The 16,069-nt window shown below is 51.1% G+C and overlaps 1 protein-coding gene across 8 annotated transcripts in view; it reads right to left on the bottom strand.

The window, feature by feature from the left end:
* The window catches only part of FHAD1 (forkhead associated phosphopeptide binding domain 1), a 122,417-nt gene that overhangs the window by 54,041 nt on the left and 52,307 nt on the right, over positions 1–16,069 (bottom strand). For 7 of the 8 annotated variants that reach the window (XM_030326293.1, XM_030326292.1, XM_030326298.1 and 4 more), the window contains 7 exons: positions 15,913–16,043; positions 13,172–13,261; positions 12,045–12,149; positions 8,289–8,396; positions 5,559–5,642; positions 4,657–4,809; positions 3,272–3,467 (listed from right to left, as the gene is read on the bottom strand). In XM_030326293.1, the coding sequence (XP_030182153.1) occupies positions 3,272–3,467; positions 4,657–4,809; positions 5,559–5,642; positions 8,289–8,396; positions 12,045–12,149; positions 13,172–13,261; positions 15,913–16,043 (867 nt within the window). The remainder of the gene's footprint in view (positions 1–3,271; positions 3,468–4,656; positions 4,810–5,558; positions 5,643–8,288; positions 8,397–12,044; positions 12,150–13,171; positions 13,262–15,912; positions 16,044–16,069) is intronic. The other variant, XM_030326296.1, reaches the window with a different exon arrangement.

Here is a 16,069-nt window from a genome sequence, read left to right as displayed (position 1 = left end):
CCGCCATCATAATCATACCACCATCACCCTCCTTACTTACTCAGACCCCGACTGTCCTCATCATCCTCACCATTTTCACCACCCTCACCACCACGGCCACCGCCATCCTTGGGTAGATGGTTCTGGGCTAGGAATGAGGTACGGAAATCCTTAACACAGAGGATAGAGGGAATTCTCTAGTCCATCCCTTTCTTTTAGTCTTTTGGGACCTTGCCATAATCCTGCTCGTACTGGAAGAGAAAATGCCCTTGCCATCAACTTCTCCTGCTGAAGGAATGAAGGACAGGCCCCACTTATTGACCTTTTTGTTGTTACCCTCCATGCTTCCTGTCTGACTCCTTAGGACCTCGTAGTTGCAATCATGGAATACAGTCTGTGTTTCCCCCACGGGTGTTCCATAGGACATTATTCCCAAAGATGTTAGATGAGGGCAAGGACAGTAGAAAAGGAGAAATATATTTTGGGAACACTACATTCTTTACCTCGTTTTTCTAGATCCATAGTGCTTCTTAGTTATAGGAGGAACTCTGCAGACCTGAGAGGGCAGGTCTGAGAAATGCTGCCTGAAATAACTCGAATCGCTGGCCTGAGACTTTATAATTCACTTTATAATTCACTTCTCTTTATGGTAGCATGTGTATGACTAGATTTCTGGACGTAAGCTACAATGACTAAAATGGCCTTGAACATGGGGAGGGGACAGTACACACGTGGCTTGGCCCCACTGTTACTGGGATAGAAATGATGGTTTTTGTAGGCACCCCCTATGTGGTATATGCCTTTCTGGGTTCTGGAGATATACCACTACTAACATCTATTTCCAGATTAGACATACAGGGTAACAGCTGCATCCTTCGCACCCCATCTGGAATGTCTCACAGGCACCTCACACTCGTCTTCTCCTTCAAACCTGGTCTTCGTGCAACGCTCCTTAGACTGGATTTTAGCGAAGGAAGCGCGTCTGTCCTTTCACACAAGCCAGAAACCTGGAGGTCTATAGACTCCCTTCTCTCTGTCACTTCTCTTCTAACCATATCCAATTCCGCCACAGAGGCTGTTGATGTGCCTGGGGACCTTCTCTCTTTCCCTATCCCACCCCTGCCCTAAAGCCACCATCATCTCCTGGGACGGCGTCCCAACGATTCCCTGGCGCTCCGTGTTGGCCATTTTCCCACACATTTTCCACTCCCAGCTGAGACCGTTATCTCCAAAAGCAAACCTGTTCCGTCCGTTTCCTACTTAAAGCCTTTCATTGGCTCCTTGCTGCTCTTAGGATAAAGCAGGGCTTCTTACGGGGGCCCTGCCAGCCCGAGGGGCACAGCCCCCGCCCACTTCCCCTGCCAGCCCTGTCCCACCTCCCACCCCCATTTCTTTCAGACCCTTCTGTTCTTTATGCTCCCCTCCCCGCCGCCACACAGCTCTCTTGGCCCAGAATTCTCTCCCCTCCCCTCCCCTCGCCTCCCCCTTTTGCCAAATAACTCCTACGCGTCCTACGCGTCCTACGCGTCCTCCTACCCTGCCCTCCCTGACCGGCTCAGAGTCCCGCGCTTCTCCTTTGTAGCACCTGTCACCATCCAAGTTTTATGTGCGTGTGAGTTTTCAGTTAGTGCCCAACTCCCCTCCCCAAGACCACAAGGTCTGTGAGGGCAGGGACGGTGCCTATGCCCCCTCAATACTTCACTACGAAAAATTTCAGACAAAGTTAGAGGAATTTTATAGCGAACACCCATACACCCTCGACCTGGAGTCCACCTGCTTCTGACCCCACTACATCTCTGCCCTGCACAGGGCTGGTGTCTCGTAGGCACGCAATGAAACTTTGTTGAGTGAAAACGGTTCAATGTCCTTCCCCCTAGAAGGCGATAAAGATAAGGCGACGAGATATGTGTTCAGTCGTGTTCACGTCAGCACTATCTGTGAGTACGGAAAACGGGAAACAACCTAAATGCCCACGATAAAAAAAAAATGTACAGGTAGTGCCTATTCTGTGCCAGATACTATTCTAAGTACTTTACATATACCAATATTTTTCAGTCCTCACAACAGCCTTGCGGTGGCTATTCCTTATTATCCTCATTTTATAGGCAAGCAAACTGAAGCAGAGAGAAGGTAAGTTACTCGCCTAGAACCACATAGCTGTTTCCCCGGGAAGATGCTGTGGAAGTTACGCCCGAAACAGAACGGCAATGACAACATCAAATGCTGGCAAGGATGTGGAGCATCGGGAACCCTCTCACTCGCTGCTGGCGGGGATGCAAAATGGGGCAGGCCCTTTGGAAGACAGTTTGGTGGTTTCTCTCCAAACCAACCATCCTCGTACCACATGCTCCAGCAATCATACCCTCCGGGGTTTACTCAAAAGGGGTAAATGGACGGCTAAACAGATTGTGGTACGTGCGGACGGTGGAGTATCATTCAGTGCTAAGAAGAGGTGAGCTAGCAAGTCATGAGAAGACACGGAGGCAACTTAAACGTAGATTAGAAAGAGAAAGAAGCCGATCTGAGAGGTGGTAGGATTCCAGCTGCACGGCATTCTGGAAAAGGCAAAACCGTGGTAAAAGGGAGCTGGAGGCTGGGGCGGGGGGGGGGAGGGACGGACAGGTGGAGAGCAGAGGATCTTGAAGGCAATGGAACTGTACTGCGTGACCCGACGATGGCGGATACACGTCATGATACCCCTGTTCAAACCCCTAGAATGTGCGACACCGAGAGTGAACCCCAACTCAAAGCATGGACGCTGGGTTTAGCACTGATGCGTCAGTGTGGGTTCCCCAGCTGTGACAAATGCACCACTCTGGTGGGGGATCCTGACAGCGGGAGGCGGGGACTGTGCAAGCCGGGGGGCAGGGGGCACACGGAAGTCTCTGTACGGTACTTTCCTCTCACTTCTGCTGTGAACCTAAAACTGCTCTATAAAATATATATATATATATATATATATATATATATATATATATATATATAAAATGGTAGTTCCTTCTGAAAGGGAGGATTTAGCAGAATTTTGATTTAGTTTTCCTTTTGCCTCTGTCACGTCTCATTTTTCTTCAGTAATCATGTCTCACTTGTTTTTTTTTTTTTTTTTTTTTTTTTTTTTTCCCACCCCAGGAAAATCACTTCTCCAAGTCAGTCTGGAGAAGGGAGTTCTTGGCCACATCCCTAAGAAGCCTTCCTCAACAGATGTCCCCTCGCAATAAGATTCAACGCGACATTTCAGAGTCATGCAACTATGGGAGGAAGAGAAAAAAAAAAAGGAAAACGCGCCAGTCACCTGCGTCGGAGCTGGATAACTGGATCCCGACGTCCCCGAGGAGACGCTCCGTGTCCTCCAGCCAGGACAGCGCCAGGCGCAGGATGTCCAGTGCCACCTTCTGGAGCCCTGAAACGGGCGGGCTCACCTGAAGGCTCTGAAGCACGTCCACCTCCTTCTTCAGGTCCTTGCTACAGCAGGACGTTTTCATGCACGCCTGGCAAGAGACGACACCATGAGGAGCCCAGACGCGCGCCAGAAACCAGCACCCGGACGGCCGCGCTCCCGACCCTGCCGTGAAACGGGCCGTGCCACGTGCTGGCCGCGCGGGGCGCGCTCCGTTGTATTTACCCCCCCCGTTTTGGGGGCCGCTTTGGCCTTTGTTTGTGTGTTTGGACTCTTAATTTGGACTCTGGATGGTCAGAGAGACCCCGCTTTTAGGTCTCTGCAATTCCAAAGCCAAATGGCCCAGGACCACGGGCTGAGACGAGAATCGGATTGGGGTGCTTCTGCACGTCAAACTCCCTGTGGAGATGAACAGAGGGGCTGGCCAGAGAGTGGGGTTTCCTGATTTGAAAGGGTGCTGACGAGCCCGCGTCTGCACAGACTCCCCAAATAGCAGCTGCTTATTTCCAGAGGAAGCAGACAGGGCTGTCTGCTCGATGGGCTCTGTGCCCGCGTGGGAGCCCTGGGGGTTCAGGCCGACTTCTGGTCCCAGTCTCCACCGGAGTCAAAAGCAAAAGGGGCAACAGACAGACAGACAGACAGACAACAAAGACCACCAGGCTTTCCATCGCTGGGCAGAAAAAGAAGCTGCAAATAAAGAGTAGGAACATTTCTTTGGTTTCTCTGGAAATAATAGGGGGCTATTTTTTTTTTTCCTGCTGGGGTCGGGGACCTCCCCAAGTCAGTACTAGGAGTGTGTCGGGCGTCTTTCCCTTGGCCACACCAAGTTCACCCGGGGCTCTTTGTTTTCTATTCCCAAACAAGTTTCTCCAACAAGAGAAAAGGACAAAAAGAAAAAAGAGCAGAGCATTTCTGCCCCACCTGCTCCAAAAGCGCTGGGTAATTTCCCAAACAAGCAGCACAAGAATGAGGCGAAAAGAGGGGCGCCTGGGTGGCTCAAGTCGGTTAAGCGTCCGACTTCAGCTCAGGTCATGATCTCACGGCTCGTGGGTTTGAGCCCCGTGTCGGGCTCTGTGCTGACAGCTCAGAGCCTGGAGCCTGCTTTGGATTCTGTGTCTCTCTCTGTGTCCCTCCTCCACACACACACACACACACACACACACACACACACACACACACACACACACTCTCTCTCTCTCTCTCTCTCTCTAGATAAATAAATATTAAAAAAAAAAAGAATGAGGTGAAAGAGACGTTTGTAAAGAGCAGAGGGGGGCCACCTGGCAGTTGTCTAAAGATGTCTTCAGCTTCTCAACGTTCTCTGTGATTTCCTCCCGTTTGGAGCTGTGGAGCTGAGTCTCCTTCTGCAGGGTCCATTTTTTCTGCTGAAGGTTGATGCTGTCCTCAGTGACCTGGGTAATCTTCTCTATTAACTGGTGAGAGAAAAGGAAAGAAAGGTTTACGGCACAGGGCGGCCCTGGGAAGGGAGCTGGGGGCATTGGGTTGAAGCTCCCGGCTCGACAGGTGAGAAGGGAGGTCCTGACGTGTGCCTTGGGGATGGCTCCGGAGGAGGACATTGGCTCTGTCCCCAGGATGTGTTTCCCAGGATCAGAGATGACTTTTAAGAGCCAAGGATCTGTAACGCTGTCACGGGTCTGTTCTAGATACTTCTGCACTGTGGTGGTGATTCATAACACGGAGCCTGATGCTGTGGGCTCATTAATAGAAGGTCAGTGTCTGCAGCCGCTGTAGAGCAGGTCCTGGTGTGGTTTCTTATGTGTGTTGACACAGAGGGATGGAAAGAAAGTCGGGAAGGACGACGAGGCAGTCATTACAGCCAGAAGTCCATCCCCACTGCCCTCTTTTCTCTTCGGAAGGAAGGCATGGTTTACGGAGAGGCCGCCCCCCCACCCCTTTTTTTAAGGTGCTAACGAAAGGTAAATGCGTGTGTCTGGCGACCAGAAATAGGCCTGAGTGGTTTAATTTGATTTTCAGAGAAACGTTTCAAGGGAGTTTAACTGGCTTTTACTTTAAAAGCCAGGAAATCCCATAAAATCAAAACAAATCTTTATGGTGTAGCAACAGCGTGAAAAATATGTGCCATCAACCAAAACCAGAAACATATGCTCCCCGTGTCTGGGGGCCCGGGTCCCGGGGAAGGAAGTGAAAACTCCAGACAAACCTGCTGATCGGTGATGGATCTGTCCAGGAACGGCTTCACCTGTCCGTAGGTGGCCTTGATGATTTGAGTTCTGAAATGCTCCAGCTGTAGCACAGAAAGGGAAGGCGACAAGAGTCGGCGGGGCCGCCCGGAGCCGGCAAGCCCGCGCGTGGCACTTCCAGCGCCAGGGTCCGGGAGTCAGAAGGGTCCGCGCGCCTTTAGTGGCCGCCACGGGTCACTGAAACGGTCACCTCTCGCCGGAAGGGGCGGGGCCCGCGGAAGAGAGCCGGACAGCAGGCTTTGATGACTGTTTGGGTCTGCCTGCCTAACCCAACCCGCACGCGTGGTCAGCGCACGCGCTCGCGCCCTCGGAGGAGCCACTTGCTGCCAATTACCCGGCGGGGAGTCTGGGGCCGGGAGGCTCTTCCATAATTGCTGAGCTGGTGCCAGGCTGTGAAATAAATATTGAGGCTGTCAGCCCCAGGAGATGGTGCAATCAGCTCGGGTGCCCGGGCAGAGAACAGTGTGCTCCCTTCTGCCATTCTGGGCCTTGGACCACGCGTGTCCTGGAGACTGTGCCTACGGTCTTCGTGTCCCCAGAGCCCGGTGCAGTGCCTGACGGAGTAGGCCCTCAGTCCCCATTCACCGAACGCTTGAATGCAGAGACGTCGGTCACATCAGCCAGCTTTTATTGAGCGCCTCCTTGGCGCGGGTGTTTTCAGATCGCAGCTGACGGAATGGCACAATGAGATTAGATCGGGGCACACAGAATGACGAGCTCGAGGTGTCCAGTTCCACGAGAAGAGGGGGCAGAGGCAGCCCGCCTTTCTCCGGGAATGTACCAACATGGCCCGGGGTTTTGGTTCGCTGGTAAAATACGGTCACTGCCTCTAAAACGGAGCCCTGAAGGGACCGTAGGTGCCACCGAATCAACTTAAAAGTCAAAGGGTCCCGGGGCGCCTGGGTGGCTCAGTCGGTTAAGCGTCCAGCTCTTGGTTTCAGCTCAGGTCATGATCTCATGCTTCGTGGGTTCGAGCCCCTGCGTTAGGCTCTGCGCGGACAGAGCAGGGCCTGCTTGGGATTCTCTGTCTCCCTCTCTCTCTGCCCCTCCCTGCTCACTCTCTCAAAACTAAGTGAATAAACAACAACACAAAAGTCAAAGGGTCCTAATATGCACAGGTTTACTATATGCTGGGGAGTTCTGGGAACCCAGGAGTGGAACGGTGAGTCTTCTAGGGACACCCCTGCAATCACCCGGCCCAAAGCTGATGGGGGGCAGGGTGGTGGTCTCGAGGCACTCCAGGCCATCCTCCGGATACACAGCCAAGGGGAGGGTCCTAACTAGCCCAGGAAGAGAGCACAGCTCGGGGGTGGAGGGGTAGGTCCTCCTGAACGATGGGCTCAGGCCTGGAGCTGGGGAGGGGCAGAGTCTCCGACAGAGAACAGGGCCATGGAAATAAGGGCGTGGGATGGGAAGGTGGCAGAGAGAGGGCTCACGCTCTGTCTTTTGAGTCTGGACCCGGAGGGCTCTCAATGTCTCTGAGGGTCCTCCGGGATGACTTCTCCCCAGAGCCACAACCCGGACCTTGGTGCCTGGGCAAGTGACAAAGATCACGCCTTCGGACCAGGTGTGCATTGGGGACTACCGAGTGCAGAAAAGGTGCACAAAGGAAGGCTCAGACCGGTGGGCTCTCTGCCCTCGCTGAGTGGTGGCACCTGGCGGGGATGGCACTGGAGCGGGGGGACATTTGTTGAAGGGGCTTTAAGATCTGCCCAATAGTCAGCATTGTTACTAAACTTGTATGCGCCTCTGACAAAGCCCGGTCACGCTGCCCACTTAAGGCTCGGAAGGGCTTTGGGAGCTGGGCCGCGTGGGACGGAGGCGTGGTTCTTAACTTTTTTGGGTGGTTCGAAGACCCTTCTGAGGATCCAACGAGCGACACGGTGAACCCTCTTTGCCAGAAAAACGATGGCGCCAACACATACACGCACAACTTGTTCTTGGGTTGCCTGGAGCCGTGCTTTGCCAGGAGAGAACCCCTTGAGAAGTCCAGGGTCAGGTGCCCTTGGAGGGCCATATTCTGGAGGGTCGGTGCCCCCATCCTGGCTTCCTGTTTGCTCTCCCTTAGCCTTCGGTGAAGTCTCGTCTGCATCTCCTGGCCCTCACATCTGTGTCACGCATAAGAGGAAGGGCCACTGGGCCATCTGGGGCCCGAGTATTACAGAAATGGCATCCCCAGACCAGCCCGTCAGCCTGCTCACCACCCTGCCCAGGGACGTCCTCATCTAGCGTGAGCTTTGACATTCTGGGGTGTTACTTTATTTCCTTAAGGACACCGACTCTGACACTGCGGGGGGCCCAGAGGAAGAAAAATGATGTTAAATGTCAGGACAAAAAAAAAAAAAAAATGTGAGGAAGAAAGGATTAGAAACACCGTGGGATCAAGAGGCTCAAACTCTTCCCAAGAGGGAACCGCATGGCGGGGTAATTGGGGCCAGCACGGAGCCGGGACGGGCTGCCTGGGCCTCAGACAATGGCGAACTGTTCGTGTGGGCAGCTGCCCAGCAGGAAAAGCCTGTTCGTGGTGCCCACGGGGGTGCAGGAGCCACACGAGGCTTCTCCTCTGGGATAAGAGGGAGGATTCAACCAAGGCCGACGCCCTCCTCACTCGTCCCCACCAGCTGCTTGGGTGCAGAGGACCCACGGGGAACGTGGGTGGGCCGCTGAAGGGGGCTCTGGAGCTCGCCTACCTGACCTACTGCCCTTTCCAAATTGACTTTAATGAGATTCTCTCTGTTCCCCATTTCTTGCAGCTGGAGCAATTTCCTTCTGGAATCCTCCTGAAGCTTCTCTTCGACCTGAAATGATGACGGAAGCATGTGCTCGCTGCTAATGGGACAACGCACTCCAGGGGAACTCCTCTAGCAGGTCTAATGGCCCTGTGGGGGGGGGGGGGAATCCCGGGGGGGGGCAGGGGCGGCTGCAGCCCAGGTGGTGGGGGTCACAGTCACGCACAGGGTGGAGGCGGGCTCACAGGAGCCACCCTCCTCCAGGGGAAAGGGCCGAGCTCTGCACCCCGGGCTCAAATGCATCCTATCGCAGGCTCCAAACCTCTGCTGCGTCCCCAGCAAGTGCTGTGACCACCGCGACCGGTGTCCTCATCTGTCAAATGGGGATGATGATCCTAGTACGCCTCGTAGGGTTATTACGGGGATTCAAAATGTTTAGAGTAGCGCCAGTGCTGCTTGAGGGTCTATAAATGCACCAGCCGTTGCAACCTGTGCAAGTGGACAGGAATGTCCACCATGCGCCTTATCGGGCTTATTATCGTAACTGTTTGTCATTGCTGCCTTCGGCACTCACCGGTGAACTTTAGGGACTTGCTAAACAATGTCTTTTAAGAAGCACAGCCTGAAAAGAAGGAGTTTGCAGCGGGAAAACTTGCCCATCTATTTCCCCCTTGCTTGGATCATAGTCAAGGCGAGGGGAGCTTTCAGGTGCTCGATGCTGCCCTCTGCTGGCTTTTATGGGACCCTGCGGCTGCGCTGTTCGTTTTCGAACATTTTGGAAGCACCTGTCGGGCCCAGGGCCCCGGCACTACTGGGCCAGCCAGCAAACTCCCCTGAATAAACGTGAGGGTGCGGTGCTGAAACACCTTCACGAGTTGTTTCTCGGTGGGGCTGAAGAGGGAAGCCACAGATGTGAAAGGCTCAGGAGAGCCCTGTAGAGCTTTGTTCTGAGCAGTGGGGTTCAGCAGAAGAGCCCGGAACAAGCGATGGGACTTCGGAAAAGCCATCCAGCCTCTCGGGGCCTTCGCTTCCTCCCCGTACATCCCCCCGCATCTAAACACGCTCCAACTTCTATTTCAGCAGACTTTGTTATATGCTCTGAAAGCCCAGTGCAGCCCCAGAGGACCCTGCCCTCACCCGCGCTCCCCACCCGGTGGATGGCACCCCCGCTCCCCACCCCAACGCTCGGGGTCGTCCTCCGCCGCCTCCCTGCTCGATCTCCCACGCCCAGCGATCTCCAAGCCCGTGCTTGGATCTCCTCTCCAGGCACTGAGGACCTCTGGGCCCCGAGAAGTGGCCTCCTCCCTCTCGTTTCTTTCCTTCCAGCACATTCTTCATGGTGCCGTGAGAGTGACCAAGCCACGGAGCAGCTCGGTCTGGCGGAACTTTCTGTGGCGACGGAAACGCTCTGTGTCTGGAGCCAGACACACCTGGCCTCCCGTCCCGGCTCTGCCACCCGCTGACAGCGTGGCCGTGGGCTGGTCACCTTACCAGGAACTGGGAGCCCCGACCCCCAAGTCTGTAGACTGGACAGGATAAACGCTTGAGAGGGACGAAATGTTTGGCACAATGCCTGGTACGTGAGGGGTTATGGCCATCGTGTCCATCGGTATCACCGACCACAATGCAATCACGCCAGTTCCCTGTTCACAAGCCTCCGGCAGCTCTCCGCCGCCTGTGTGGTATGGCACCTGAGGGCCGGACTGATGCAAAACACCCAGCCGAGGATTCAAGAAGCCCACAAGAACTCCAGGCGAGGTAAGTAAAAAGGAACCCACGCCCAAATAAATCGTAATACAGCTGCTAAAAATCAAGGGAAAAGAAAAAGTTACAGGCGGCCAGAGAAGACAGATTACATAAAGGTCCCGCGCGCGGTTACACATCTTTTTTATTGAGGTTTGTTTTTTTAAAAAATTGTTTTATATTTATTTATTTTTGAGAGACAGAGGGAGACCAAGTGAGAGTGGGGGGTGCAGAGAGAGAGAGAGAGAGAGGGAGACCCAGGATCGGAAGCAGGCTCCAGGCTCTGAGCGCTCAGCACAGAGCCCGACGCGGGGCTCGAACCCACGGACCGTGAGATCATGACCTGAGCCCAAGTCGGACGCTTAACTGACTGAGCCACCCAGGCGCCCCTAGGCTTCTAAATGACTTGTAAAGAGAAACAACGTGATCCAAGAGACAATCAAATGATGATGGGCCTAATGCTATCTGTAAGGTGCTGAAGAATGCTATTGCTAAGTTGACAGTCAGTCAAAATGTGTTTTAAGAACGAAGGTTAAATATTCATTTCCAAAGATGTGCGTGTGTGTGGAAATCTGGGAGAATTTGTCATCAGCACGGCCACGCCGAAGAAAAACACCAAAAGATGTTCTTCAAACAGGAGAACAATGATCCCAGATGGATGATCAGAGATGCAGAAAAGACAGCAGAAAACATAATGTGCGGGTATGAATACTGACTACGTAGAAATACTGATAAAGGTCTTCTGGGGTTTAAAATGTAGGGAATAGTTTAGAAATGGTAACAACAGCATACAAATCTGGAGGGGGCGAGTGAAGTTAGTGTTCTAAAGTCACTGCCTTATCAAGGAGAAGGGCACAATTATCAGCTAATGTTGGATCTTGGTTAAGTCAAAAACGCAGATTAGAGTCGTTAGGCTGACCATTCAAAGAATAGTTAAAGAGTGAAAAACTCAATTAATATTGGATTTTGGGAAGTCAAGGCTGAATGCTGTGGTCTTGCTATTGCTAAAAGAGTAGTAAAAGAAAAAAGATTTTCCAAGCTCGTAGAGAGAAAAATGGAACGACAGGAAACCACTAACTCAAAAAAGGGCAAGAAAGGAAGAAAAGGGAACATTGCCTAGATCGTACAGGTGGCCATGAGCGGGAACATAGATTTAAACCCCAATGCACCAGCAACCACATCATATATAAATGGGCTAAAAGGCAAAGAGTGTCAAAGTGGGTTTTATAAGGACGATATGCTATTTAGAAGAGATAGGTCTAAAACTTAAAGACTGACAGAGAAAGTAGGAGCAAGATACGCTATGAAAATTCTAACCAAAAAAAGCCAGCGTAGCTTAGATTAATGACAAAGCAGACGTTAAGGGGAAAGTACTACTAGAGTTAAGAGGGACATTTTATGATAAGCAAAGGGATTTTTTTCCACTGAGAAGTATTAAAATTCTAACTTTATACGAACTCAGTAACGTATCGCTTCTCGGCCTTTGGGCTAAGATCAAGTGAACCTGGTAACGTAACCTCAAGACACACAAAGCAAAAGCTGGCGATACTCAAAGCAGAACACACAAATCCGCAATCGTGAGATTTTTAAAAAATATACCCCTTCAATGACTGAGAGAACACGCGGCCAAGAAACAACCCAAAGACCATTTAAGTTTGAACGACATCATTGGCAAGCTTGGTTTAATGGATCGGTTCTCTTCTGGATTAATTTTTACAAGTAAGAGTGGCAGTCAGTCTAGACTAGTGGTTACACGTGGGAGCACTGGAGTCAGACAGACCTGGGTTCAAGTTCTGAGTCGTACAGATACTTTACCTGTGTGAACTTGGGGAATGTCCTTTGCCTCTGCGAGCCTCAGTTTCTCAGCCCTGAAGTGGGGTTAATACCGGTATCGACCACACGGGGTTGTTGTGAGATTCACGGAGATGATGAGTGCAGAGAGCCTGGCCCAGGGCCACCCCGTCCTTGTCTTACCTTACTCTTTTCTCGCAGCGTTTTGGAGATCATGTTCTGTTCAGTACAACTCTTCTTCAGCTCCTCCCTGAGCTTCCTCATTTCTTTCTCCATGTCTTGGATTTGCTGAAACAGTTTCAACAACAGGAAGTAAGAGTTGCTGAATCTTCTGAATCTCTGTGGCTCATTTCCTTGGGTTCATTAAGGCAGAAACCTAATCTGGTATGAGCTTAATTGCTTCCCTTGGGGGAAAATTCTACATCTGCGGGGCAAAGTAGATGTTTTTTTCAATTGATATATGGGAAATTGGGTATAGGAAAATGATTAGTTTCTTTTGAAAATCAGCACAGACCCTGCATTAAACAGTACAAGATGTCCATCAACTCATCAGAAACTCTTCTGAGAAACTCTTTTCGAAATCAGTCTAAATAAGGGCTGCTTGGATGACACAATGGACACAGTCTGGAAGGACAGGACAGGGAAATTTTTCTTTTTTCCCCCTTGAGGCAGAAAATAGCAATGTTCCTAACACAGAGAAGAGCACGTCTCCCGGTGTCTAAGGCGCTGTATTTCCCAATGAATGGAAACATACATGCGAGAGGATTCAGCTGGCACAGGGAATGAATGATTTCATTTCAGTACTCGTATTTTTGTTATTTGTTTCCAAAGTCGTCGTCTACATAAGCCAAATGATACCTCTCCTTTTTGCTTTGTTTTTATGAATTGGTGTAAAATTGATATGTTCCAGTAAAAATACTTCAGGGAGAATTTCCTGTTAATGACAGTGCCCCTGCCTATGATAAACTGAGACGGTGGAACAGGAAGGTTTGGGCATCACAGAGCCACGGGCAGGGGCCACAGAGTGTGTCCCCAGCCCAGCCCAGCTCCTGCCCGGCTCCAGGGCGAACACGGTGAGGTGGCCAGAACCCACGCCCAGAGCATCCTGTCTCCCTATTTTCACCCATCTCTTCCTTGGGGCTGGAGGCAGCATTTCAAAGAATTAGGAGACGATGTTAACAAGCCATCATTAAAGTCCCGAGCTGGTGCTATCCAATGGGCCAAGGAACCCCTCCCCAACACCCCCAAAACCCTGAAGGTCAAAGTCTAGCCTTTCTGGGGACACCCAGGAGGGAGGAGGTTCAACTCACAATTTTGCAGAGTTTTAACTCTTTCCCTTGGGCTTCCTGGTGCTCCTTCTGAGAATCCTCCTTTCTTAGTTCTTCTTTCAGCATGTAGCACTACACAGAGAAAGGTCAACAGGCCGCGGGGTTGGCCGTGGGTCCAGAGTCCCCATATTTGCCCCTAAGAACAGTTCCTGTTGTTTAATCCAATCACATCCCCAAATTCCAAGGGAGGCGAGGCCATTTGTGTCAGACGAGACGCTTGGAGTTCCTAGTTCACCCTCTCACGAGTTCTGGGGAGAACATGTCCAAATTCTTCTTTTAAAAAAATTTTAAAAAATGTTTATTTATTTTTGAGAGGGGGAGAGAGAGAGAGAGAGAGAGAGAGAGAGAGCGCAAGCAGGGGTGGAGGAAGGGCAGAGAGGGGAGACAGAGAACCTGAAACAGGCTTCACACTGTCAGCGCAAAGCCTGACGTGGGGCTTGAACCCATGAACCATGAGATCACGACCCGAGCTGAAGTCAGATGCTCAACCGATTGAGCCACCTGGGTGCCCCTAAATTCTTCTTTTAAGAGTCAGCAATCTACACCACAGGGCAGACCCAGCTTTGCAGAGTCTGGGTACTAAGGGTGGAGGAATTGGGTGTGTTTTCCTCTGTGACCAGCCAAAAGTGGCTTTCAGGAATACACAGAGGAGCTTCCTAAGTGAACCTGGAAGGCTCTTAGAGCTTTCTGTGAGTCACATCTCAGAGACACATCTGCCCCGGCTGAGGAAGCGTAAAGGAAACAGCTTTTCTGGAGGGCAGCTTGGCAACACGCATTCAGAACATAAAGATGTGCCTTCTTTTGACCCAGAAATTGCCACTTTAGTAGTATGTCTTAAGGATGATGATCAGAGAAATCAACAAATCTGTAGGTTCGAGGGTGTTCCTGACAGTATTGTTAGCAACAGAGGAAAAAAAAAAAAGAGGAAAAAAAAAAAAAGAAACAACCCATGTTTGATAACTGGATCGTTTTATTACCTTGTGCACATCCAGGAAAATATTATGTAACTTTTAGGACCAGTGAGATATTTTGTAGCTTTTAGGACCCATGATAGGAGCTTTTATTTATTAACACGGGAAAACACTAAGTAGTTAAAATATAAAAAAAAAAATTGTGTATAGTATAAAATTTTAAATATTTTTTTTAAATTTATAATAGATGGAAACAAGTCTGGAATTTAATATACATTCAAATATCAATGTGGATTTCTAGGGGTAGCACTGTCTTTTCTAGCTCTTTAATTTTGCTTTTCAACCTCATCTACTTCTTTTCCTAAAATTAACACGCGTGACAAAGGGAAGGAGAAAAAGGAAAGACGGGTATCCGAGAGGCTCACGAGAGCCTCACCCTTGGGGGCCTGATAGTGGAGAAGAAATACCTCGTTCCAAGGGCGATGAGGAGGGGGAAATGGGGAGAAAAAGAATCCAAATGTACTTCAGGAAGTTGGATAATCAAACAGGCGCTGTTTTCCCGTATCTCTTCCCCTTGGCAATCCGCATGCACCCCCATAAAGCTGTGACCCCCTGTGTCCAGGGCGTCAGTCTGCCTGGGAGAAATGACTGTGCAGGGCTCACCAGGCGGCTGGCCAGGCGCAGAGGCAGAAGAGCACGACTGAAATCAGCATCCCACTTCTCAGAAAATGCCTCTGTTTCCCCCCGTTTCACAGATGTGGAAATGGAGACCCGTTCCGTTACCACAGAAGAAAGCTCAGGGATCAGATCCCGGTCTGTCCGGCCCCAAAGCTGACGCTCTGCCTTTTCTCAGTTCCAAACAGCGTTGTGCTAAGCACCAGATGTTACTCCTTGTGCCTTATCTTTGGAACTCCAAGATCTGTCTCCACCCCGGTAACCCTGATCAGACGACCACTGTGAATCTTTGAGCTGTCGCCTGAGATGACAGCTATTCGGTTTTACCTCGACTCAGGGAAACAGACAAACCACACAAATACCGAGGAACCTTCCTGGAGGCGCCTGGGGGCTCAGTCAGTTGACCGTCTGACTCTCGATTTCCGCTCGGGTCCTGGTCTCATGGTTGTGAGCTCAAGCCCCGCACTGGGTTCCGCGCTGACAATTTGGAGCCTGCTTGGGACTCTCTCTCTCTCTCTCCCTCTCTCTGCCCCTCCCCTGCTCATGCTCTCTCTCTCTTTCAAAACAAACAGACAAACAAACAAACAAACACCTTATTCTACAGGATCAGGAGTCTAAAGTCAGGATTGCGGGGTGCCTGGGTGGCTCAGTCGGTTAAGTGTCCGACTTCGGCTCAGGTCACGATCTCGCGGTCCGTGAGTTCGAGCCCCGCGTCGGGCTCTGTGCTGACTGCTCAGAGCCTGGAGCCTGTTTCAGATTCTGTGTCTCCCTCCTCTCTGACCCTCCCCCGTTCATGCTCTGTCTCTTTCTGTCTCAAAAATAAATAAACGTTAAAAAAAATTAAAAAAAAATAAAGTCAGGATTGAAGGACGCATTTGCAGAGTCAAAGTTACGTTTAAAAAGCTCCTTAGCTTGCACAGAAGCTGGCCCCTCGTGTGCCTTTCGTGTTTTGGGCCACCCGCCAGTCAGACTCCCTGTGCCTTCCCTATGCCCTCGGCCACCAGCCTCCTCTCGCGGTGGTGGGAGAGGAGAGAGTAGCATTCGAAGCTGGGGGCCAGGTTAAAGGGGATGAGTCATGGGACTCTGCTGGTTGCTTTTTGGGGGGCATCGCTATGGTGATGGTGACCTGACACTCACTCTGGAGCTGAGGGCTTCAAGCTGATGTTCCTTTTCTTTGTTCTCACTTTTTAGTTGGTTCACCTCTTGTGTGAGTTGCTGAATTTGCTCATCCCTTGTTGACACTTCCTTTTGCAAAGATGACACCATCCCTGTTAAAGAAAAAAGCAAAGACCCG

The sequence above is a fragment of the Lynx canadensis genome, chromosome C1, assembly GCF_007474595.2.
Source record: "Lynx canadensis isolate LIC74 chromosome C1, mLynCan4.pri.v2, whole genome shotgun sequence".
Classification (NCBI taxonomy): domain Eukaryota; kingdom Metazoa; phylum Chordata; class Mammalia; order Carnivora; family Felidae; genus Lynx; species Lynx canadensis.
The sequence above is the reverse complement of the archived record's forward strand: the minus strand, read 5'-3'. Positions and strand labels throughout refer to the sequence as shown.